Below are 26,909 nucleotides of genomic sequence, written 5' to 3'. Positions count from 1 at the left end.
ACACACACTCACACACACTCGACATCTGTCACCAAGGATTTAGACAGAAAAGCCGCCCTCTCCTACACACCTATTCTGTGTAAACACGTGTGTGTGTGTAAGTGATGAGCGCAGCTCAGGGTGGCCGTTTACACACTGAAGGACAACGTCTCTCGCACCTCGTCCTCACACACAGCGAGCCAGTGAACTCTGGTGGGTGGAGCAGATACACGATGAGCCATGTTGCAGAGCGAGGAGGGGATCCACTTTTTTTTTTTTGGTGCTGTTGTGATTAATCACTCTGCAAATGAGTCAGCGTCTGCATCATTTATTCATAACTAATACATTTTAAATCACTTACTCAGATTATTTCTGTGGTTTGGACGCTGCTGTGGATCATAAAAGATGAGCCGCGTCTCAACCTCATAAATGAGTCTCCTGTTGTCCATGTCGACTGCTGTGTAGAGGGATAATTAGTGCATGGATTCTTGAGTTATGGTGAAAAATGTGTTTTGTGAGGTCACAGTGACCTTTGACCTTTCACCACCTAACTCAAATAAGTTCATCATAAAATCCAAGTGGATGTCTGATGATATCGTGCTCATGAGAATGTGAGGGGCGACTGCCAGTCAAACCAAGAACACGTTGCCTCTGGCCATGACTGCGAGAAAAACTAAACCCGATGTGTCACATCGCAGACACACTGATAATGTATGACTGCATATTGAATGGATTTACATATATGCAAGTGTGTGTTTCCGTGTCTGTTTTGTCTGTTGCATCTGGTACTTCAGTTAAAAAAACAGAAAACCTATTTGACACACGAGCCATTGAATTCTTCAGGCCTCCTTTGCATTTTTACACAGAACCAAATGACGGTGGCATCATGTCGTCCATGAGTCTTCCTTGAGTTAGCTGCTAACAGCTACTTTTCATATCCACGCAATGGGTCGCATGCATAACACGTCATCAACACATCACGCACGTGCTGCCCATGATCCCGTCCCGCAGATTGTCCTGTTTATACAGACACCATTTCGGCACTGTTATAACCTCCTGTGATGGATATAAGTGAGATAACTCTGTACCCTGTATACGGAGCAGCAAGGAGGCATAAGGGCGTGAATTTCCCTCCTTGAAGCAGCAGTGTAAAAGGGGCTCAGTGGACAGTTATGAGTATCTGCTGTCTTTTACTGTCTAACTGTCCTTAATGAGGAAAATCTCTGGATTACACAAGCTCGGGCCAAATGTTGTATTGACAGTGTCTCTTAGCACGAGGGTTGTGATTTATGATTCTGCCCATTTCTGATAGGGTTAAACACAAGAAAGATCCAGTGTGTCAGATTTAGGGAGATTTTGTGGTGTCTAGTGGTGACAACCGCAGATTACAACCAGTTGAAACTTATCCTGGTTCGTATTCCTTCAGTGGTTCAGAGGTTTTACCATGAGCTGAATTATATCCTCCTCTCCAAAACAAACAGAACAGCTGATTTAAACCAGGAAAAAAACTTTCAATTTAAAGCTAAATCCGACTTTACTTGCAGCTGATTTCAGCCGCAGTGATTTGTCTTACAACATATTCTGTGACTCTTTGGGCAATTTTTTTAATTTAATATAACCTGCTTTGTTTTGTCAGGACTGCAGAAACAGCTGGATACTTGAGGAGTCGACCTTCCTCCCAGACAAACACTCATCAGATATCTGGTGGTCGTTTCCTTCCTTGAAGTCGTTTCCCTTCTGACCCTCCCAGCGCGAGGGTCAGAACAACACACACTCAGACTGCCTGACATGACGCTGGATCATCAATAATACGAAAAGTGCTGCGTGCTGAAAATGAGAGCCAGGCCGTGCCATTATAGCAACAGTGCACGTGTAATTTCACACGCCCACGCCCAGGTATAACGTGTCAAAGAGCCCTGTATGAGAGCGCCGCCGCTCAGACACAGCGGAGGAAACGGGCCTGTATTAGTGTCATTAATAAGACATGTTGAACAAGCACACGGAGCAGCCAACAAAGCACAGAGGCTGGCCGCACACTGCAGCCGGCACAGCCTCGCCTCCGAGTGTGTGTAAGACAGAGTGTGTAGGTACATGTGGATGTGTGTGTGTGTGTGTGGAGCAGTGAGTGTGTGCCAATTTGTTTTGTTCACGAGGGCCTCTGTGTGTGATTATGTGTGAGTATGTGTCTATATGCGTCTGACCAAAGCCTGAAAAGGCCAGTCCACGCTCAGTGTGTGTGTGTGTGTGTGTGTGGCCTGAATGTGACCCAAACCCAAAGGCGGCCCAGCTATTAGAGCAGTATTAGTACAGAGCTGCTGCTATTACAGCGCCTACAGCACTGCTAAATGGCTGCTATTATAGACCTACACACACACACGCGCACACACACACACACACACACACTCACGTGTAAGAGCAGACACGACTTGCAAAAACACTCCCTCACACACACTTACACACACTCGTTCTAAAGCCAAACACACTTTGAACATTGGAGAGCAGAGCGCTGTCACACACTGTCTGCTGAAGACACACACACACACACACATACACACACACACACACAAAACTACAGATTCGGACATTTGGTTGGTCCGACATCTGAGCTACCACCAAGTGTGTGCTTGTGTGTGTGTGTGTGTGTGTGTGTGTGTGTGTGTGTGTGTGTGTGTGAACTATTCTACATTTGTTTGTACATGAGTGTTGCATGTGTCTGCAAATCATTACGAGCGCGCTGAAGCAAATCAGCCGTGAGATCAGCTCATTTTCATGTAAACTGTGTGAAACAGTGAGGAGAGCTCGAGCAGCGAGCAGCTTCCCCAACTCAAACAACTCGTATGAGCTCAACGAGGACGAGACAAATGAAGCGACCTCCTCTGTGTCCACGATGTTGTCTGATGGCTGAGATACACGGAGCTCGACGTGTCACGTAGGCAGGGTGGAGCAGGACTCTGTCGGGCGTGGTTGGTGCCGGCTTCACTGTGATTGTATTGAGTTTTGTCAGGTGATAATACAGCTGATTACAGAGGGGCTGGAGGTGTAAGCTAATTAACTGGATCATTTTAACAACAGGATGCACCAATTTATTCTCCTGTGAAATGTAAAAACAGACAAAAGGTTGCTCTGCTGCTTCACATTACCTCTGGTACAACGAGGGTCAGTGTAACAGCTTTAGGCCGTAATCATACACAAAGTGTTTTAGCAGCTGGAAGCGGCTTTTTGTAATTGTTTTAATGGGTATGAAGCGTTTCGCTTGCCGTTGAGGCATTGGAACGTGTCTTGTGTTTCTGCGCTATAGCCTGGCGTTTTTGCTGGAGCACACTGAACTCCTCATGTTGAATCAAATTGAATCAGATGATGTGAGAGGCGGGGCTTCTGTGGTGGTCATGGCAACCAGTTTACAGTTGGTAAACAATGGAGGAGAAACTGGTGGTAGTGGTTGCTGGATACCCAGAGCTATACGACTTTACAAAGCACAGTTAGCACCATCTGAATAGAAAACAGCAGATAAGTGCAGTACTGTAAACGTCCATGATGGAGGAGAAGCTCCTGGACCAACTGGTGGTACTCCCCATGATCCAGCCTCTTTTTTAGGGTCTCATGTACCCACACAGATCTCTGTTTATCTGCTGACAGCCTCTCACCCTCAACCAGAGCTACAGACAGTACCCTCTGCCTCAACATGGCAGCAGCTACACACTGATTACTGCAGGATACACACAATAATAAACAGTAGATTGGTCACACAGGACGGTTAGGGTGAGGAGGTGATGGAGTGGTTGCCTGGCAACAATACAAAGACGCAGAAAGCATTTTTTTCCTAGTGGCATTCAGTTTACAGGCATGTTGTCACAGACATGTTGTACCACGTGTTTCCCATGAATTTCAGCCGTGAGTGTATCTACAGCAGTCTAACAAAGGAATGAAAGAAACAAAGATCGTGTCATCATAGTTCTGGTTTGGAAACTAAAACACTGCAGCAGGAAAAAGAAAAAAACATACTATATGTGGTTTATATAAAATACATATGTAATGTCAGCATTAGGAAGTGCTTATAAAAAAAGATTATAGGTCAGGGAGCAGGAAAAGCTCTGAGTTACAGCAGTGGTTGTGAGTTGAATCTGAGGGGCTGTAAGATTATTAGTAGACTGGGAGAAAGGAAAAAAGGAAACTCTTCATGTTCAGCCTATTTTCCTCGAGATACAGATTCATATTGTCTGCATTTAACTATCTGGGTCTGAGTTAAACCATTAACAGGGTCTGCAGCAGCACCAGCAGTGCAATTTGGTTACTGAAATTCAGACTGTAAATTTCTGCTTTGACACCATTTTTACTCTTTAGGGCCGAACTTCGACTCTGCTAAAGTTCTACTTTGTCAGATCCTTATCTTATCTTGTTATCGTGATGCTGCAAAAAGGAAATGATTTGAAGAGAGTCACCTGCTTTACTGAAGACTACTGAAACCTAAAGGTTGAGTTTTAAAAATAGTTTTAAGCATTTGAAATATCTTGATGTGCAGGGTTTTTCTGCGGTTCAAGGTGAGGAGTTGGTCACACACATTTCCGTGCTGCTGGAGCGTCCTGGAGGTCTAAACTGAATCGCTACCAGATCCATGAGTGCTGCTTCTGGAGCTGAACTCTGACCTCCCTCTGAGAGCTGGGTAAAGAGAGGGAATTTCCCTGCAAGGGGCGACACAGGACCCCATTCATTCAAATTTAATAACTGCTATTCAACAGCCTGCACTGCCATCTAGTGGTGACAGCAGGGAAGGGCAGGAAAGAGGGGAGGAGAGGAGAGGAGAGGAGAGGAGAGGAGAGGAGAGGAGAGGAGAGGAGAGGAGAGGAGAGGAGAGATGTGTCTCTTCCTCACCTCTTAGCTGCGCCCTTGTAAGACGCGAGGGAGAGATATGAGGATAAGATGTGAGTAGGGAGGAAACAAGAGATATGTCTTTAGAGAAATGAGACCTCATTTCCTCTGAAGTGTCACGTGAAGTGACGTCCATTTCTGATGACGGCAGCAGCTGATCAGCTGTCAGTCAGTTTTATTAACAGCTGAAGAGACTTTTAATGGTGTCTGTGTCTGTCCACATCATGTAATATATGCATACATATAATATATGATACAGCTCTAGTTATCAGTGGCAGAGCAGCAGAGTTTCTCTGTTTAACAAACACCTGCAGATGCGTTGATACTGTGTCCTGTGAGCCAGTCAGAGGCACAGAAAGCTTATGATTTATTTGCATCTGTATTTTCTGATATTCTGATTGTAAGTTCATTATCTAATAACCCAGAATATCATTATGGTGTCTTTAAAACACTGGAAATTATGTGTCAGGCCAAATGTGTCAAGGAAAATCAAATTTCTGTTCATCAACCCGAAGCTCAGGACTGATCAGCCTCAGTGTGACTGAATAGAAATGACGGTGGGTGATGTAAAAAGTGTTTTGCACTGACAGACAGACTCTCTGATTGGAACTGTCTCTGTAATAAAAATTGATGAGCAATAACAGATCGTGAAGAAAAATCTTTCTAATAAATTACAAAAGTTGTTTTTGGTACTTTTCCTGTTCAGATTTTTAACTCGATGGTGAATCAGAAACAAGATTGGGAGTGATGAGTTTAATCTCTTATCTGTTTTCCCTCCGATAACAAACTCCACTGATGTTGTGGCGAATCAGATCAGTCCGATCAGCTGCAACATCCAATCAATAACTGATAATAAATAAGACGGTGTGACGGTCAGTAAAACACTTTGACGAAGGCTAGACTCATGTATCCTCCCCTCCCTCTCCTCGACTCCACGGAGTGTATTTAAGGACTTGAGACGACGTCCTTCAAGATGGTGGTTCATGATCAATATCTGGGTCACGTGATCAAGGATAGAGGAGTTGAGGAGGGATTTTGGGATGAACCCCACCTGTCTTTCTATATGTGTGCATGTGTTACAGTGAGTCATTAGTACATGTGTTTCAGTGTGTGGTTGTATGGGTGTGTGTGCACGCATTTATGTTCAAATGTTGACATGTGTCCATCTAAACTTGCAAGTATGTGTGCATGTGTGTTTCTATGTGTCAGGGACTAAGACTGCACGTGTGTGTGTGTGTGTGTGTGTGTGTGTGTGTGTGTGTGTGTGTGTGTGTGTGTGTGTGTGCTGGACAGAGAGAGATGGAGCACGAGAGCTCGCATGACATCTTCACATGCTGCTGTACAGTGTGTCGCCACCAGAAAACAGCACGTGGAAACTCACGGACACACTTCCAGGTTCATGGTACGCACTACACACGTGCACTCAGCACAGGCCAAGGTATTGGTTTAATGGGCCCACACTGTTCTTTCTATCAATCAAACACACACACACACACACACACACACACATACAGACAGACTCTGTAAACATGGAGTGAATGAAGGGTCCATCATGCCAGGCCACAGAGTCTGACAATTTCTCTCCTCTCTCTCTCTCACACACACACACACACACACACACACTCCTTGACAATACAGCCTTTATTTGGAAATGCCATTTTCTCTGCTTTAAAGGGGGTTCCCCGTGAGTGTGTCTGTCTGCCTGTGTGAGTGAGTGAGTGAGTGAGTGAGTGTGTGTGTGTGTGTGTGTGTGTTGTTCTTGGATCCTGACGACTCGAGGGCTTTCCCCTACTTGGTTTTTCCAAAAGCCCAATTGACTGGAGAGAGCGAGCAGCTATATGACCCCTCTGTCTCTCACTCTCTCTCCTCTTACAGAATTTTATAGTTTTATGTATTTGCCCAGAGCTGCCAGTCGCCGCTGCTGCCAAGGCACATGCACACGTTAACACACACACACGCACACACACACGCACACACACACACTTACTAATATACTTGTGAGGACTCTCACTGACATAACACGTATCCTGGCCCATGACTCTACCATGACTCAACCCTACACATCACAGCTGAGGCCCCGTCTACACGTATACAGATATTTTATAAAACAGATGTTTTTCCCTTTTAAGACATTATCTGTCCACATGACATTCGATTAACAAAATATCTCCATCCACACTAGAATGCAGCATCACCTCTAAACGCTTGCTGAAAAGTTCAGAGATTTTCATCTTAAAACGCTCAGCTTGGAGCGGCTGCACAAAAAAGGCAGAGCGCTCTGAAATAAGATGATGAGAGCAGCACTTTTTCTCTGCATGCAGCCACATACTCTCACTTCTCATTAGGAGCAACTGGAAAAGACGCTGACATTAAAAAAAAACGCTATGTGGACACAGGCTGTTATGAGAACTGTATTTCTACAGTTAAAGGCCAGTACGACTAATTTATGGTGCAGCCGCTGCATCGTCAACCGCACCCTGCAATTATTTCACATTAAAAGCCTCATGTTAAGAAGTGAAGGGATTCTGTCCACAGGAGGGCTTTTATTTAGAAACAGAAACAGGAAGTACTGAGTAAAAAATGAATATTTATATTTTTTCATGATGATACCAAGAGATGTAATTATGCACAAACATTCCTGTGTGACTCCTGGCTGTTATAAATCTCTCCTGGGGTCCGTTTCACAAAGCAGGTTCAACAAACTCTGAGTCTAATCCTGAACTCTGAGTTGATCTACTCTGAGATAGGAAACTCTGAGTTTCCGGTTCCAGAACAACTGATTTGAATCAGTTTAATCAACTCGGAGTAGTTTCACCTGGAGTTAAGCGCCTGCACCACGACTATAAAAAGCCAGCATCAATGGAGCCCCGATTCGACGAGTCACCATGGCAACGGGGAAGAGGAGGGTTGCATTTTTCACCCCACTAGAATTAGAAATCTTAATGCGCTCATACGGCGAGTTTGCACATGTTTTCAAAAAGAAGTGCAACACCGCTGCAGCTGCAAAAGAGAGGGAGACGGCGTGGGAGAACATTGCTGCTGGGGTCAGTGCGTAAGTTTAAATGTAGTCCTTCGCAGTCATAATAATATTACAGGGGAAAACTGCTTGAATGGTAGCCTATTAATTTATTTCATTTAGGTGCAATCCCGCGGGGAGAAGCGCACTTGGCAGCAGTTCAGGATGAAATATAAAAACATTGTTCAAACAGGTAAGACCTCGGCATAATCTCATGGGAGTGCCTCATTTTGATCATGTTTTACATTGTAAAGTAAATATTAAGTGGCTGTTTGACTGTGCAGTTGTTTTATCCCCAACATAATGCTGTTTTCACACACATAAATGTCTTCTCATCTATATCATGTTCTGTTAAATAATTAAGCCTATTTAAACTAACACATACTTCTACTGAGCCAGCAGAAAGAAGGCAGATGCCGTAAAACCAGCACACTTTTCTAACCGCCCTGCACACAGTTGCCTTACTCAAGTGCTCAGCATCTCCGACATTGTACAAAAAACTTCCATTTGCAAAGAAACGCAGCGCAACACACAATATCTGCTGGGATGTGAGAGCATGACTATGATTGGTAATGTTGCAAATGTAAGGACGGATTAGGTTGTGTATGTAGATGATGGAGTGTGACGTGAAACGGTAGGCTACAGCTCAAAAAGATAATTGTGTGGAAATGCTAAAACATCTATGCGTGGTCTGATAACCATCTCCCGACGAATATTTAATTCTCTGCGCAGTAATGCTGCACCTTCATCCACGGGATCGTTATCAAAAGGACATGCCATGTTAGTGAAAAAAGTCGCCACCTACTGTGCCTAATGGACTTCTAATGTACTGACTCTGATTTTTTTTTAATGACAGACAGCAGAACTACGCTACGCCAAAACTCGCCTGCTGACTGAATGAATGAGGAAATCAGATGGAGTGTGTGGCTCTGAAAGAGGGCGGAGACAGAGAGAAACTCGAGGTTCATTGAGAAAAACCTGGTCCCGACCAGGTTAGGTTCATAGAGTCTGTTACTACGGTAACTGACCGAGAGCTTAAGTTACCTCTCTCTCTGAAACAGGCTAGAGTTACCCCTCTTTCTCTGGTTTGAGTTACCTCCCTTTTTGAAACGGAAAACTCAGAGTTTCCCTCATTTCAGGGTTAACAGACTCTGAGTTTTCACTAAACCTGCTTTGTGAAACGGACCCCTGATCTGTTCTCCAACAGTATGAAGATACACTTAAATCCCAGAGCTGGGCCGTGTTACTGACCTGTATATGAATGACGTTTTTTTCTGATCACCTGAGCAAGTACCAGTCCCTGGTTGCAAAAAGGGATTTGTATTTGCTTAGTAAGTTTGGATGTGGTTAGACTGTTTACACTCACTTAGACAAACACAAACTAGAGACCATCTTGTGATGAGATCAATCCGGCAGCGATACAGAGATCTGCGACTCAAAACCAATGTGGGCAAGGGGCGTATAGTGGCGGGGCACTCCGTACTTCCTGCCCTTTTGCTCAGACCACACCCATCTTAAAACTGTGTCCTTATTTTGATCTCAACTACGCATCTGTAAGGTTTTGTGAGTGTAGCTTGCACAGTTGCAAAACTATCGTGGTGAAAAAATCTGTCTGCAGTCACACAGACTTAAACACCTGGCAAAATACTCGTGGCAGCTTCTGAGGTAGTTCCCACGATTACAGGTGCCTCCAGGACCACCTTTTGCCATGATGACACACACACACACACATACACACACACACGATACCAGCTGTTGCAATGTTGTTGCAGCTGGTAAAAAAAGACTCTGGTACAGAGGGTATTCAGTTGGCAAAATGCTCTCCCACCTCAGCTGTAACACGCAGCCAAATACAGCATTTAAAATGTCCATCATACCTGTGACTCCTCCGAAGGTGCCATAGGTCATGTTGCAGGCTGTTCTCTGCAGGTTGTGCTCATAAACCAACTTCAGCTGGTACTGGTCACCGTGCTCCACGTTCCCTGCAGTGCCTGCACCCACGCATCAGAAAACATCAGTATGCTGAGTTTGCGTGTGAAAGTTACTTAACATTAAGTCATTCATCACTCATTCAAAGTGCAAGGCGACACAGAGAAGACGACAGAAGAAGCAGTCAGCTGTTTGTGTTTGTGTGTATGTGTGTTACCTGACACAGAGTAGACTGACAGCTTCCTGGGGTGAAGAACAGCCAGATGAAGAAGCTCTGAACACCTGAGAGGAGAAGAAAAAGTCATCTGTTAATATTAATAAGAATAAGAATAATAAACTTTACATATACAGTGCTTTATATGGTTGATCCCAGATTTAAAATAATGCAGGATTTAGGCAAACAGAATGAGGCAATTTCAAGAAACACAAAGAAACAGAAACCCAAACAAACAAGATAAACACCACCTACAAACTGTTCCACAACAGTTATAATACAACTACAATCAGAACCATCTCCGACAGAAAAACAATGGGATGATATTTCCTCTCCAAAGTCCAAACAGAGTTTCACTGTGATCCATCTAATGTGACTCCGCGAGGACGTGAGAGGTCAGAGGTCACCCACAGAGCTGCAGCCATGCAGCAGCTGAGGACGCCTCAGCAGGGCAGATGCTTCCTGTGTTCTCAGCAAAGGGTGGTATTCATTCATATTTTAACTCATACTTCTAAAATAATTACTGTAACAGCTGGTGGATTGGTTTTGGTTTGAGGTGTGGATGACGGTCTCAGTGATGCTGATCCTAGATTTTCACTTATTTACTTTACCACAAAGCCACAGTGGAGGAATCCATCCACTCTCTGGACGCAGAACAACTGCTGTCTCACTAACTTTTTCACCCGCTGTTGTAATGTTTGTTGAGAGAAGAACAACAAGGGAGGAGGAAACTGGATCCCACAAGTTTTCTTTCTTCCGTGGAAAACCACTCAAGTCAGTGCTCAAACAAAACCTTTCACCATCTGCCCACCTCCGTCTGCCCTGACAATATTTACAACGTGCCTCTCTGTCGAGGGCCGGCCTCCAAAATGCCCACCCGTCTCTGAAGAATGCTGTGCCGAAAACCGCAGGTAACTAAACACGACGTCTTCCAAACAGACTGATTTAGTTGGATTCTGCTTCCAGCGTGATGACGTGGGAAGCCTTCGAGGCAAACCACCAGAGCTTTTCCCAGAAACCTCGCTCTCTGGAAGGTTCCTGTGTACCCACAGCAAGATGATGGGAGGTATCGTGTTCAGATCGATGGCTGAAGTAAAACTGCCGGGGTGAAGGGTTCAGTGCTCGTGTAGTTTAACAGACAGGGGAAGCTTGGTTTGATTCTGGTTGGCGGGGCTCATCTGGCTCAAACATACAGTTTAATGTTGTGAGATTCTTCTGCCAGCTTCACCGGGTGTTCACACCAAAAACATTCTCTAAAAACACACATGGGTCTGTATTGGTGGGGACGTGTTGTTCTGGTACTGGTGGAACACCAACAACACAGAAAGGTTTGAGACATAGCTAGTGGAGTGTGAAGGCTAATCAGACGCCCACATACTGCACAGCTGTTTGTTGTTACGATCAGGGTAGATTTTAAAATCCTGGAAATGTCACCAAGGTGACAACAGTTTCGTCCCCTGCTGCAACAACTGGTAAAAAGTAGAATTATTCTGCAGGACTGTATCTTTCAAAGCTCTGAGGCTTCATTCATGACATTGACATTTAAATTATGAATCAGCACCTGAATGCTGTAAGGCTTTTTTTTTCATGTCTATTCACTCTGTTTAAACCAAGTATTTCTGTACATCTGCAGAGAGGGCAAGACTTGCGCACGAGGGCTCCACAACGGAAAGTAGACTTTGAGTTACTTAGCTAAGAAGGGGGAACGAGCACACGAAGAGTACCTCTCCTGCAGACACCAGCGGCCTGGAGGAAAAAGAAGCACCCCCTGCTTTTGGACTACGATGCAATGATGATGCAGCAAAACCCAAAACAAGAGGCAGCTGCTAGAAACAAACCCTGATCACATGTGTCTGCACATTTTATTACAAAATCTAAATAAGACAACAGTTAGCTGATGACATGCTGCTGTGCCTCCAGAAAAACACTGATATCTCTGCTTATAAAAACTCCTCCTCCAACCTCCACAAGCACATTGAAGTAAGGTGAAAATGTAGTTAACTAGCTAACATTAGCTATATTAACCTTTAAAGGAGCAGTGTGTCAGATTTAGTGGCGTCTAGCGGTGAGGACTTAACAGATTACAACCAGCTGAAGCTTCTCCTGGTCAGAATTCCTTCAGTGTTCATTGATCAGGAGCTGAATCATCCACAGAGGTCTCCTCCTCTCAGAAACAAACAGGTGATTTAAACAGGTAAAAACACTGAATGAAGCAGTTTCACATTACAAATCAGTGTTTTTCCGACACTGCTCATTGCAGATCAGCTTTTTAAGAGGCACATACAAAAACATAAATGTCCCTGTCTAGAGCCAGTGTTTGGTTTGTCTGCTCTGGGCTACTGTAGAAACACGGCGGTGCAACATGGTGATCTCTGTAGACGAGGACCTGCTCTACATTTTTGCAAATGCATCCCCCTAAATCCTACACACTGGAGCTTTAATGTGTTATGTTAATCTTATCATAAGGAAAAGTGGGAGATTGTTCATATCTTAATTGTATAAGCTATCTTTAACTGTTTGATTAGCCTACCTGCTCTACTTCATTAAAAAGAAAAAGTATAATCAGCTAGTGCACTTCTTTTATTCAATTTTTCCTGAGGGACTGTTCATTATATATGAGAGGAGAGCGGAGGGTGCAAAAAGGGAGAGGCATGTTAAATAACTGCAGATTTTCCAAGGAAACATTCCTTCACGACTTTTGAAGGCATGAAACTGCCAAAATCACACCATTTATCAGAGCCAGAAACTGTAAAAACATATATTATCATTGGATTTCCACATTTCCGATGGTCCTCTGACACATCATGTGTGACAATTGCTTTTGTAAGCGAAAAATCATAACCAAATTCGATCTTAAAATATTGATATTTCATCAAAATCACTTTCATTTTTTTTTTTAATTTGGCAAAAAATAAACTGTTTGCACGAAAACAGTGAAACTCCGAGGCTTTTTTCAACTCCAGGATTTCGTCTTCAACTTCTACCTTTAAAACATCAAAGGGTAGGTTTTAAAAATCTAATAAACTAATTTATGACGGGGGGATGGTCATACATTTCCCTGCAGTCACTCGGGGAGGCTCAGGGAAAAATATGTGTAGCTTCCAGGACAACATTTAAAACAAACAAAAAAACGAAGTCACACCCCTGCACCCCCCCTCCTCTGATAAATTAAGAACAGTCCCTTATAACCATTTATTTTTTACTACCACCAGTAGCTACAGTTTTACTTTTACTTGTGGTTCCTCAAATTATAATCGTCACTTTTGCGTGAGTCATTTTTTATGGGAGTAAATATCCTTCTACCTGAGCATCAGCCCTTCACCCTCCTCTGCCTCACTGTTTCACATTCACCTCTCCAAACATCACATAAAGGTCCCTTTGTATCACCTGTTTGGTGATGCAGTAACCAGCTGACAGGAAATAAGAAGGGACCAAAGCTGTTGCCCCGGCAACAGAACTCCGGTTGCTAGGAAACGACATCGCTGTTCCGCGGGACTTCCGGTCCAGCCCCTGCAGCTAATGTAAACAGCCTCAGTCCTCCACACGGTGGGGAAATGGCTAAATTAGTGTTGGGACCGTGTTGCTCGGTGGTCGGATGCTCCCTCAGACCAGGGACAAACTTAATGTCCCAGATTAAAGTCTTCCGCTTTCCTAAAGACACTCAGCAGCGCGAGGCGTGGACCGCTGCGGTCAGGCGGGAGAACTGGACACCGTCGGTGAACTCCAGAGTCTGCAGCACTCACTTCATCACCGGTAAGTCCCGCTGTGTGTCCGGGGATGAGAGGGACAGACACACACACTGACATGTCCCTCTGTGGACTGACGGCTAGCTACCGTTAGCTTCAAGCTAACAGCAGCTAGCCCACACAGTCCACAGAGAGACGTGTGTGTCTGTCCGTCTGTACCGTGAGGTAAATGAACGATGGGCACGGTTGGCAGTAAAACTACAGACCATGTTGACTCATCACTGGAGACATTTTTCTTGTCTAAGCTCCTCCACCCTGTAGAGTGAATATAAACTCTGCATCCTGATCCCAGGATACAGTTACAGGAACATATCATAATGTTCCTAAGTTCCTACCTGTAAGATTTAACAGCTTGTGGTCACCAGTAAGATATGGGAGCCACATGTCAATTTAATTTAAAGGTCCAGTGTGTGAGATTGAGGACAAGGACTCTCAACTTGCTCTGCCCGGGGGCCAATTTTGCACAATGACAGGAGCTCAGGGGCCAGACACAGCAGCCCTGCACAGATCAGGTGTATGCAAAGGTGTTTCTGAGCTTAGCCTGGATCTCTTCTGGGGGGTCTGGGGATCCTCACTTGGCACTTGTTTAAGCTTTGATGTGTTTAATGCCCTCTGGTACCATAGTTATATATATTATAAAAATCCCAGCATCAATCAATTTATTTTTATTGTGAATTAGAAAATGGTCGGGGCCGGGGCCACCGTGCACCTTCTCAGGGACCACAGTTGGCCGTAAGTTGAGTGTCACTGATTTGAGAGGATGTAGTGGTGTCTAGCGGTGAGGACTACACACTGCAACCAGCTGAAACTTCTCCTGGTTAGAACTCCTTCAGTGTTCATTGTTCAGGAGGTTTTTAATCAGGAGCTGAATGATGCACAGACGTCTCTGTCTCTCTAAAACAAACAAAACTCTGATTTTAACGTGTAAAAACACTAAATAATAGTCATGTTTTAAAAAAAATCTGTGTTTTCCAACGCTGCTCGTCACTGAGGGCCTGCTACATACGGTGGCCAACACAAAAATGCACTGATAGAGCCAGTGTTTGGTTTGTCCATTCTGGGCTACTGTAGAAACATGGTGGTGCAACATGTTGATCTCTGTAGACGAGGACCTGCTCCCTATGTAGATATAAACGGCTCATTCTGAGGTTACAAAAACATAATGATTCTTATGTTCATCTGATTAAACACTAAAGAAAACAGACTGATTATATTATATTCCATTCCAGCCATCATATCCCCCTAAATCCTACACACTGACCTTTAAGTCTTTTTCTCACCTCATGCAGCTGTTAGATTTTAACTGCTGTAAATTCTTCAGCCCAACATCCAAATTTACTTCCACAAAATAAAACATAAGAATAAAGGCTAATCATCTCCTGTTGTATGTTTCATAGGGAGGCCGTCAGATGACCCTCTCCATCCTGACTACGCCCCGTCAAAGCTGCTTCACAAACCTCAGAGAGTGAAAGCAACGGAGAGATACTGTAAGTCAGTGAAGCGAGCGGCTTCAGCACCAACACATCCTGAGGCGGGGCCTGTCACTGAGATGCAGATTGAACCTGAAGGCCTCAGATACAAGAGCACATCAGTGGGGACAGATCTGTCCATGAAGGACATCGAGGGCCTGCTCAGTGAACACGCTGCCCTGAAAAACTACATCAAAAAACTGGAGACTAAACTGAAAGCCTGCGAGTAGAGCAGAACACCACTGCTGGGTTTCAGTCGTTCTTCAGCTGTGATGTGTTTTACATCTCAACAGCCTGGACACTCAAAACCTCCACAGCTCCACCTGACAACCAGCTCTGTGCTGTGTGCATGAAACTGCACCTTGACCTCACTCAGCTGGTTTTGTGTTACCAGTCCAGGTGTAGTTCTGGTTTTATTTCTGCCATTTTCCATGACTGACTAAATGTTATGTTGCAGTATCTGAAATGTCTGTCATGTTCTCGAGATGGACAGTGTATCAGAGAGAATCTTCAACAATGTAAGATGCATCTTAGATTTCAGTGAAATCTTCATCGAGCGACAAACATCTCTCAGTTCCTGGGCATGAACACATCCACAGTATCAGTCAATCAGAGTTCCTAATAGAACAAGTCCTGTCACTTTCCTTCCCAAAGCTTGGGGTGAACGTGCAAGTGACAAAGTCATTACACAGCCATCTGGCACTGATATCCTGGAGGAGGGAGACACGGTCCTTGTTGACTGAGGACTCAACCTCCCAGAATACTTTACTACAAAAGGTGAGAGGCACAGCTAAGGTATCGAGCTGTCGCCAGATGTCACGGGCAAGGATCCATGTGACACGCTCATCTGGCAGATTAAAGACCTCTCACATTTTGAAAAATAACCTGTCACTCAGCACAGTCAAGTGCAGAACAAGTGACAGCACGACTGCAATCAGTGAAACATTACTGGATTGTGCTGCTTTGTCAAACCTTGACAAACCCCTTTGTATGTTTAAAGGGATAGTTTGGATTTTTTTGGTTGTTTGAGGTACTTATCCACAGACAGTGTGTTACCAACAGTAGATGTCAGTTGGCACACACCTGGTTTGGAAACATCTGACACATACGCTAAGCGATGAACTGCTGTGGACGGGAGCAGCAACAAAAGTTAATAAAGCCACCTAACAATATCATAATCACTTTAAGTGTGTGTTATATTTAGAATATTTTCACTGCTTTACCTTCTGTTAGACAGAAATTTCCAACAGGGAAATGAATCCGTTATATCGCTCTCTTCAAAGCCAGACTCCATTGAGAAAACCAGTGATTTAACATCACTGAACACAGGAGCTGCTGCTCCACTGCCGCCTCCGTCAGTTTGTTTGTGTTCTTGTGTGACTTTAGTGTTTAAAAAGGTTACTTCACAAAACCCACAATAACACAAACAAACTCGCTAATGGAGGCAGCGGTCGACCAGCAGCTCCTGTGTTCAGTGAGCTTAAATGACCGTTTCTGTCAATGGAGTCTGGCTTTGACAAGAGCAGAGATAGTGAACTGAAGCTGTTGACTGCTTTACATCAGAACAAGCTGTCTGACAGAACGGTGAAAATACTCTCAGTAGAGTGTATGCTTACACTGATATTGATTTTTTTAGGTGTCTAAAACACATTATGCTGCTGTCCCCGTCCACAGCCATACTGCCAATACTGCTGCCTCTCCGAAGTATCTCATACAACACTGCTCCAAAAAACCTGAACTATCCCTTTAAGATCAACCGCCAGGAAGATTAACTTTAAATATGGCAAGCTTCCCTACTCGTAGGGTCTGGATCATTTATCAAATATTTGTAAATGTCTCATGTAAAAGAGAACACTGAACACAATTTGGATGTTTTTTTAAATGTCGGGGTCATCCTAATTTTCTAACATGAATATGGGAACTGTTTATTGTTCATGTGGAAGTCTGAGATGAATAAAGTGTCTACAGCTGACGTAGATGGTTTCAGTTTTGATGGTTTCAGTTTTGAAATGTCTGCCTACCTGTTTTTTTTTTGTTTGTTTGTTTTTTTCCAACCTGTCATGTTAGTATCTGGGACATGTAACTGCCTCTGATTGGTTGTTCCTACATCACGTATCCCATTGTTTGTTGATGAAGACTTAGAGTGGTGGAAACATGTTGGCTCTTTTAACGATTCAGCTTATGATATTGAAAGAAATGCACCTGCACAGAGAATCTCAATTTTATTTTAGTTATTTTATCAAAAGGGAGACTTTTTAAACAAACTTCCATTTTAAAAAATGTTTTCAAAGAGACGTCTCCTCAGCTGGATTTGTAATTCAAGAACAGAGAAGCCAGCTTAGTGTGAGTGACTGTAGCCTGTGTGGGTTTAATCACAGGTGTGGGTCGGTTCGCTGGACTTCTATGAACGGGTGCAGCTTTGACTGAGACGTAATGACGGGTAACGGGTCGGTTCTGGTACTGAGCTTTACGGGTATGGACGGGTTTTCAAAAATAGAGAGACTGCTGGAAAAATAACTCGATTTTCACATCTAACTCAGTGAATCGAGGGTTTATTTGGACCAAAGGCACAAACAGCGTCAGTAGTTCCAGTGTGCTGAAAGTGACTCGTGCTAGTGAAGCTTTGAGGCTTGAGGCATTTTGAAGTTACAAAAATGGGGTTTACCAAAGGGCACGGGGTTCAGTGTGTTCCATTTCCCGCTTAGCTAAGTATGAAGTGGATCAAACTGCCCACTAAGTGACATATCAGCACGATCCTGTCATCCCACATCATTCCTTTCCTCCCTCTATCCCTCCTCTTCCCCTCTGTCACATACTTTTGGCTGTGAGGGGTCACTTAATCATCGTCGCTCCAACGCAAGTCATTTTTACTGGAGGCATTTGCACATTACACTCAGCCTTGACTCTGAGGGGGTCAGCTCTGAAGATCTAATTATGCAGTGAAATAACAAAGCAGGATGGGGCCCTTGGGTCCCAACAACTATGCTAGCAACTCAGTGGTTAGCCCGACATTATAAACACAACTATGTTTGGGCCGCTGGGTGGCTGATAGATCGTGCTAAATCATGACGGGGGAGAGAACCTCCTGACATGGTGGTTTTGGGTTAGCATGCATCGCAGGGGAATAAAAAGACATGTTAATGTGGTGGTAAGAAACAGCAGGGATGGTTTTTGTATGAATGAAAAAGCGGTGTGGTGAGTTATGAATGGGTGTTTCTGCCCCGCACTTTAAAGTCAGGCTATATTATAAGCTATACTATGACTGCGTATAATTCACAGAAGGTCAAGACACAGAGTTAAATAAAGACCTGAGACTGCTTCCAGCGCAGCAGCACACATATGAGACACAAACAGGGGTACGGCTGTCAGGGTGGCCGCAGTGCACACAGCATCTGTCCTGTAATCCACTGCCTCCCAACCTGGGTGTCCCAACCTCTACTGGGGGGCGCCAAAACTTCAAGGGGGGTCACGAGGCCTTCTTGACTTTAAATAGTGTTGAGGCCCAGACACACCAAACCAACTTCATAAAACTAGGAGAAAAGAAAACCAACAACTGTGTCGCCTCATGTCACCTGTGTTTCAGCCAAAAAGCTGCACATGATCACATCATAAAGACTTAAGATGATGGCCAACCAGCACGTACACTCTGCACCTGCTGAGAGGAAGTAACTCTCCACAGCAGCAGACAGCCATCGTCTGTATCGATCATTGAAAAAGGGAAACAGGAAGAGCGTCTTGATGCTGGATAGCCAGTTAGCACATGAAAAAAAAAAGGGCCAACAGTGCGGGACACACCGCGCAGAACAGACACTCAGTGTCTTGTCACCCTGCTGGTGTTTGTAGCAGAGCGTAAACACGCGACTCTCCCTTTGCAAAGATTTTGAAAATACGCTGACCTCAGGCAAAAAACGCTTTGGTGGACACGGCCCTGATAAGTGCAGGTGTGGAAGCTATAAATGGATCAATGTCCCTGTGACTATCCATCACAACAAACAGTGAGAGTGATTAAACAAGTGAAAACATTAAAACACTTTAAATTCATTGTCATTGTTTTTTATCGCTGTAAACTGTTTTTTGGGTTGTCTCCAGTTAATTAAAAACTTAAATTAATAAAGTGAATATGGTGTATGTGTGTTAGCTGCAGCCAACAAATGGTCCAAGATTTGATGTTTCTATTTGCATCTTTGATTCATCAGAGAAGTATAATCTGTTATCTCTCCTGAGACACTGAGGCAGAGCTCTGTCTTCGTGAGACAGTGATTTAAATTTGCTTCCTGGTGCTCGTTGCCTTAAGCTAATGCCAATTTGACCTACTAAACATTAACGCCGTATCACGTACAGGAAGGCAGCCAGAGAGGGAGGGGGGAGGGAGGAGGGGAGGCAGAGGGAGATTAGCAGCACCATCAATGATCCTGGTGTCACAGCACAGATCTGTAGTCACTTTATTTATCAGGAGCAGCAACGTGTTAAGACTGAAACCAGCAGGAGAACCAGTGATATCCACACTGTCTAAACACTAACATATCCAATACTACAACTACAACTAGTGACACAACTTCCTGTGTCCTACGTTCATTTCAACATCTGAACTGTACCCTCTGTCTAATCAGAATTTTTGTCCAATTAATCACAGTGTCAAGTCAAATGTAATGTTTTACGTACAACACTCTACAGTCCACCACAGCTGCAGTACATCAGTCTATTTTAACCCTTCATCAGTCCCGGTCTGTGCGGTCTACTTACGAGACAAACTTGCCCACTTCCACCTGGATGATGGCGTTTTGAAGCTGGACCTCCAGCAGCAGGGCGTCAGCCACTCCTCCCTCACTGGACTTAGTGGTGTGTGGGGAGAAGATCCGCAGCATCCCCATGTAGCTGCCCACCACCACCTTATCTGTAACGTTATAAACACAGAGGACAGTAACTGTATGAAGTAAGTCAGGAGGGAAGTTTTTACCCTGACAGCAGCCACTCAAGAGCTCAAAGGGCCCGAACAGCATTACATTATTCTTATTTATTCATCAACATAAAGTTTGATATTTTAAATGCAGACTATAATATGTCTTAGCTACCCAGTCTGAGGTTAACTGATAAAATAAGGGGTGACATCTTCACACAGAGAACAGAGCAGAGATTTGTTGTATCTTCCATGAGCTGTGCCGACATTTTGGCTTCTAGGTTTGAACACTAAATGTGCTCAGGCTGCAACATGAAGCAATCTCCAGGTAAAAGTTAGATGTCATGACAAAGTGTATGTGCATCCTTCCAAAATAATACACAACTACGATCATGTCAGTGTTTCAAAAAAATTATGCATCAAGTTCTCACACAATGCATGATTAAAAAAATAAATAAAAACATCACGTCTGCTCACAGCCTTCTGTTTGATTTCTGTCACATCTGTAAAAACAGATATCTGATCTAAATTATTGACTGACTGTTTTTTGTGTCTTTTGTCATCAAGTTAAAGGTTCTGTGTTTAATCTGAGATTATTCTGCGTCTCTCCCCTGACGTGGCCACAGTTCAGGTCCTGCAGTAAAGATGATGTGTGGTGGTTGGTGTGTCGCTTCCTGGCTTCACACTGACCATGTCCGCTGCCACTGTTGTCCACGTCTCCGACACACAGGCATCCCTGGTCAAACTCCTCGCCCTCGCCAAGCGCTGCCGACCACCAATCACGAGCCTTGAACAGAGACATGCTGCCTCTGGTTGGACAGAGAGAGAAAGAGGTTTACATCTCCTCAGTTGAGAACGTGACGACAGCAGATGTCTGTTTTGTCGCTTTTCAATGAAATATAGTCCTTTAATTCATAATGTGGAACAATACATAAAGACTGACTGACTGACAGATGAACAATGGCACAAAGAGTGTGTAGCTGGGTGGTTGGTGCCTTGCTGCAGGGCACCACAGCAGAAAGGGCAAGTTTCATCAGCTGGCCCATGAGGCTCTCAGTGCTCTATGCACCACACTGACACCTGCAGCCAATCAGAGACCAAAAGACGAGTCACATGACCCCAGGATTGTGAGTATAAGAGTTGATGGGGAATGAAGGAGGGAGGGGGGGGGCAAGCAGCTTTTCTACTCGCTAAGTGCTGAGCAGGTGGAACGGGCAGCTAATCCACAAAGGGAATCCCTCCTGTCTCCAGTACAATACAGACCTGAGCAGTGTTAAAGGAATATTACACCTACTACACACACATTTCATAGAAGAGTAAAAGGCTCTGATGGATGCAAGCTGAGAGGGAAGAACAGAGATTCTGTTTCACCTGAAAATGATGAGACTTTAAAACACATCAAACATTTGCTGCGTTCACAGGCACAAAGAGTCGTCTGATTCTCCTGTGACGATACAGGACTGTTAGCTGCAGCAGTGATAATTCTTCCCCCAGTGACAGCAGAGAGACGAGCAGGAAGACATGATGGTGCAGATCTCTGTGCAGCTACTCACGTATTATTACAGCAGCTTCATTTCTAACAGTCTAATGGACTCATGGTATTATCCTGTGACTGCCTGCTTGGCTTTCTGCTTTGCTGACTTTCCTGAGTCCTCTGAGTTTGTCTTGATGTGGCCACCTCCATGATGATAAACAAGGGTCAGCTGGGGAATACATGTTCAGTCCCCTGTGATGGAGACATCCTGACCTCCCTGTAAGCTCTGAGATGTTGCTGCTGATCAACACTTCATGTCCAACCTTCAAAATGTTTTTAAATCCAGTGTCACATCAAATTTACGAGCAGTTTTCGACTGATATTGGCCTCTCACAGATATATCAGTATCAGTGTATTTGATGTCTGATACACATCGATGTGAACACGTTTTTTAATTAATTTATTTTTTTTATCAGAATGTAATGCAGAAAAAGAAGTTTGGGATCATCTGATGTCATTTTCAACAGTAAAGTTTATTGTTAAACTGTAAAAATTTCCCACCTCCATTTCATACTTTTGTTACAACTGTCTGACTGCAAACAATGTGTGTTTGTGTAAACATATGTGACGTATAAGTAATATCAGCTGATATATCAACATCACAATTTTTTTGCTCCTTAACAAAGATATTGGCCCCAAAAATCCAGTATTAGTTGAGATCTAGAGTTCACAGTGCACCATCTGTAGCTGCTGGTTTTTATTACAAACTTACAAATGTTACCAGGATGTGACGGTGTATATGACATGTTTTGCTCTTGATATTTAGAGAGAAAAAAGTCATTTTGTGGCGACTTTGTAGTATTAAATATCACTTCTTGAGAACTGGGACAAAACTTCAGTTGATTCTTTAAATGTATTTATTTTTTCACTACTTAATTGAGCTGGAAAATATATTTTAAAGATCATAGTCTTGACTATTAAACTTCGTAATGTGCTGGCCTTCCAGTGATTTATTTTCTTCCTGAATATCATACATGATGGATGTCAGAGGTCAAAGCTGACAGAGTTGACAAAAAGTTATATATTTATTAATTTCACACCAGTCATCGTAAAGAGCCATTTTATTTTTCAAAGTTGCTAAAATTTCTCTTAATGATCATCGAAATACTCATTCTTATTCAGTTTGGATTTTGAAGGGTTGGGGGTTGTCCTGTTATGGCCGAGACACATCTGACAGCAATATTATTTAATGAATTTATAAAGAAAAAGAAAAATCTTAGTGGTACCTGAGCAACATTCACACCTTTTGGAAACCAGACAGTGAGACAGGAGTCCTTGAGATATTGCGACCCTCTTTTATACCCAAAGAAATTACGTTTTTGTAGAAATCTGACAGAGGTGACACAAATCTGGGACACATCTTTAGAGGGCCAACATATTTATGAAAAGGCTATTTTAAAACAAAGATAATTAGAGCAGTATATTTTGACACCAGTGTTATCAGTACGTAGTTAGTTTTAGATTCTGAAGGCTTCAATAAACACATTTTTTAATTGTTTAGTGTTGTCTGCAGATGTTTTCTGGCAGTTCTGACAATGTAAAAATTAAATTAATTAATTTATTTACATATATTTCATTTTAATCATTTGTTCATTCATATCGGTCCTTTAAAAATAATGTTTCAGCCCAGAAATAAAATTAGTGTGTTGATAAGTTATAATTTAAAGGGTTTTTATTGCAGGACATGATTCGTCGCAGTTCTCAGCTCCCAGTCAGCCCAGTCTGAAGCCACAGCACAGACTCGGTGAGTTGAAAAAGAAATTAACGAGTTAATGAGTTCAACTGTAACTTTGAGTCCTGCGGGGCTTTGATGGCACGTGAGCAGGGAGCAGACACCTGTGGGTTTCTAATGTTGAACCCAGGAGACTCATGTTGTGTTCAATGACTCCTCTGAGACTGAGCAACACACACATTACAGTGAACTTCTCACACACCTTCAGCAGCTCTTTAAACCTCTCACACACCGAGTCTCAGATGAATTAGCTCGCTGCTAACGTCAAGCCGCTGAATTAACTTTAGCTTAGGCGGCTAATTAGCCTGCTAGCTCTGCAACTTACCTGGACAGTAACGTTAGCTAGCAGGTGAAGCGCGGAGTCGCTCCGCTCGTGACAAAAACACACTCCGGGTTATTTCCGGGTCTTTCTTACCTTCACACACACGAGCCGGTCCGTTAGAGATGAAGGTCTGTGACTCCTCTTCACACAAAAATCACATTTCTCATCCTCTGCTTGCAGCCATCGTCCTGTTGTCATGGCACTGACGCTCAACGGAGAAGCCGGGCGGTTGTGCGCAGGAGCGGAAATAGGTGGGTTGCCGGGAAACTGAGTTCAGCCAATGATTTCCATGTACGGAGAGAGATTTGTGTCAATATTATCTTTGTAAACAGATTGGCAATCCATGTGTTAAAGTGTAGTCTGTAAATATTAAACACCTTTCACAAATACACACACACACACACACACAGAGAAGATTGTTAACTCTAAATATAAAACTGATTTTCAAATATTTGAATATGGAGTTTAATTTGTCTCAAAATATTATTTGTATGAACAAAGGAACAACCTGTGTGTAAATGTGTAACCAGTAAATATATTTTAAAAAATCCAGAAATACAGAAAAAATCTGAAAACTCACAAATATATTTTGGGAATCTAAAAAAAAGACTGGCAAATACATTAATACATTCCAATAATTAAAAAATAAAATGCAAATCCTTAAGCATAGAAAGTTTTAAGCGTGAGGAGGATACTCACAAATGCTTTATATATATTTGTAAAATAATTAAACATATTCACTGGTTTGTTTCATTTGTAAAATGTGTGTATTTGCAGATCTGTTTAATGTTTGCAAAATATCTTTTTCTTATTTTGCTGATTTTTTTGTGCGTGAGGGGAAAATGTTTTATATTTACAGATTACATATTAACACACAGCTTGTTGATGTGTGCACAGATAATACTGAGACACATCGATCTCCATATGCAGCTGGTGTTGTGAGTAAATAAGGACGACTTTTTAAAATACAGATTAGACTAAACATGCCACACAGACATGTGTTGGCTCAGTTCAAATATATAATGTTGATCCATAACTTCCTTTCCACCTGTGAAAACCTGATATGCAGATACATTTCTCTTCAGCACACTGCTGTTACATTCTGTCTTTCCATTTTATCTTGTATTTTAACTTGCATTACTTTATATCTTTATATATAGCTTCTCTTTTTGTTTCTCCTTATGTGATTATTATTATTATTATTATTATTATTATTATTATTGTTATTTATACACATTTAGTTTTCAATACCAGAAGAGTGTGAGAACCAAGGTTTTTTTTTTAATTACAATGAATGCTTTTGCAGTTGATGTTCACTTTACAAATAAATAACTTCAATAGTGATGATAACAAAAAATAATAAGTAAATAAATAAAGGTTATATGTGACAGTTTGTGACAAAAGATTTATGCCTTCACTAAGGGAAATAAATGTGACTGGAACAAAAGCATGATATATGTTCAGAATATTATAAGTTATAAATAATTATGATTATAATAAAATAATTAGGTTAAGTTATAAATCTTGGCTTCAACAGGCTGCATGGGTGGGGACAGAAATCTGTCTCATGAAATTCCACTTCAGTGTGTGTTCACAAAGTGTTCTATGCTGCACACATTCACTTCCAGTTTTCATAATGTGCTCTGATTATATGTTTTACTATTTATATTGAAAAGTTGTGGGCTCGTCCGGGATTTGAACCCGGGACCTCTCGCACCCTAAGCGAGAATCATACCCCTAGACCAACGAGCCACATGCCAAGTAAACATGACCATGAGTTGCAGAGGGTACTGTCCTGCCACGTTGTCTGCACACTGTGCTGCTGCTGCTGCTGGTGTCCTCTGAGCCTCAGAGCTCCACTGAACAGTTTCTGGTGTGTGAGCGCCACCTACAGGCGCCTCACTGAACTGCAGCAGACTCAGACTCCACCAGCTGCAGCAACGTTAGATCATCTCAGTGGAGGAAGTCTGACACTGAACTTCATTTCAGTCACATAACCTCAGGACCTTCTTCCCTCATCACATATCTATATGTATTTAAAATATGTTTGCACTGGGACCTCCCACGGTTTGGAGTGGTGTCATTTATTCATGACTATACTGGATTAGTTAAATTAACGTGTTCACATCAGTCTCTATTATCACGTGTCTTTCTGGACTTTATTCTTTTTATTTCTAACTCTATGAACCTTCAAACTTCCCCTAGAATATAATTTTGCATCCTCCTGCCGAGCTCTTCCATTTAAACACTCACATTATACATATTTCAACAGTATTTTATTTTATTTGTTCTATTCTATATTTATGTTTGTTGTCTAAGCACCAAAACACCGAAATAAATTCCTTGTTTGTTAAAACCTACTCGGTGATAAACCGGATAAGACTGATGGCATGTTCATCTGCATGGTCATCAATTTAAAATATAATTCTTAGATATTTTCAGTCTTTCTCCTCAAGTGCAATCAGCTGTTTATTAAATACTGCAAACCACTTTTTATTAGTGCAACACTCGGCTTATTTAATGCAACCCACAATTCATTTTACATGTGCAACAGCTCGATACAGCCTGTTCTACACTATTTATTTCTGATTTTATGAGCATAGCACCACTCATCTCGTTACTTCTACTACCACTCTATCTCAGTTCTCGTCTTGTGTTCTTGAAAATAATCTGATGTGATATAATCTGCAGACTAATATCTGACAAGCTGTTTTATTTTACTTCCACAGAAACTAAAGTGTAAAACCGGTTCAATGATCACTCAGTACTGACAGCAGTTATTCACTGTTTTTTTCTGACCCGGGATTTGGGCTTAGTGTGACAATAATTTGGGCTCGTCCGGGATTTGAACCCGGGACCTCTCGCACCCTAAGCGAGAATCATACCCCTAGACCAACGAGCCACGTTCAGTACACCTTCCCCAACAATTTTTGGACTCACAAAATGCCACGTTGGCCAAACATATGCTTTTTTTCCCAGCAGTTGTTTCCACACTGCTTCAGATGGACTTGTTGTCAGTGAGCGCCACCTGCAGGACATGTATGGTACTGCAGCCAAACCTGGAGCCAAACTGAGTCTTGAAACTTCATGTTGCTTTAGTCTGTGATCCAGTCCAAGCAAAACTGCAGTTGATGTCACATCACTGATCCTCAGCCTCGTGTATGCACATCAGCATCTCAACAATTATTATAAATCATTTGTAAAA

The 26,909-nt window shown here is 42.8% G+C and overlaps 3 protein-coding genes and 2 non-coding genes across 6 annotated transcripts in view; 2 read left to right on the top strand and 3 right to left on the bottom strand.

Moving 5' to 3' along the window:
- Positions 1–23,913, bottom strand: part of bbs9 (Bardet-Biedl syndrome 9) — a 244,923-nt gene extending 221,010 nt beyond the window's left edge. For both annotated transcript variants that reach the window (XM_049582619.1, XM_049582620.1), the window contains exons 1-5: positions 23,798–23,913; positions 20,807–20,925; positions 19,963–20,113; positions 10,008–10,072; positions 9,739–9,852 (exon numbers count right to left, since the gene is read on the bottom strand). In XM_049582619.1, coding sequence (XP_049438576.1) covers positions 9,739–9,852; positions 10,008–10,072; positions 19,963–20,113; positions 20,807–20,918 — 442 coding nt within the window. In that variant the 5' untranslated portion in view covers positions 20,919–20,925; positions 23,798–23,913. The remainder of the gene's footprint in view (positions 1–9,738; positions 9,853–10,007; positions 10,073–19,962; positions 20,114–20,806; positions 20,926–23,797) is intronic.
- The window catches only part of LOC125892608 (cathepsin S-like), an 853,108-nt gene that overhangs the window by 271,486 nt on the left and 554,713 nt on the right, over positions 1–26,909 (top strand). The gene's annotated exons all lie outside the window — the stretch shown is intronic.
- On the top strand, positions 13,483–17,504 carry LOC125892617 (peroxynitrite isomerase THAP4-like). The gene is made up of 2 exons (XM_049582653.1): positions 13,483–13,757; positions 15,148–17,504. Exons 1-2 carry the CDS (start codon positions 13,559–13,561, stop codon positions 15,447–15,449), a joined length of 501 nt encoding a protein of 166 aa, XP_049438610.1. The 5' UTR covers positions 13,483–13,558; the 3' UTR covers positions 15,450–17,504.
- Positions 25,385–25,456, bottom strand: trnap-agg (transfer RNA proline (anticodon AGG)). The gene has a single exon. It is a non-coding gene; the product is annotated as a tRNA-Pro (tRNA).
- trnap-agg (transfer RNA proline (anticodon AGG)) lies at positions 26,535–26,606 on the bottom strand. The gene has a single exon. It is a non-coding gene; the product is annotated as a tRNA-Pro (tRNA).

The sequence above is a fragment of the Epinephelus fuscoguttatus genome, linkage group LG8 (assembly GCF_011397635.1).
Source record: "Epinephelus fuscoguttatus linkage group LG8, E.fuscoguttatus.final_Chr_v1".
Lineage (NCBI taxonomy): Eukaryota > Metazoa > Chordata > Actinopteri > Perciformes > Serranidae > Epinephelus > Epinephelus fuscoguttatus.
This window is presented reverse-complemented; position numbering and strand designations above follow the sequence as displayed.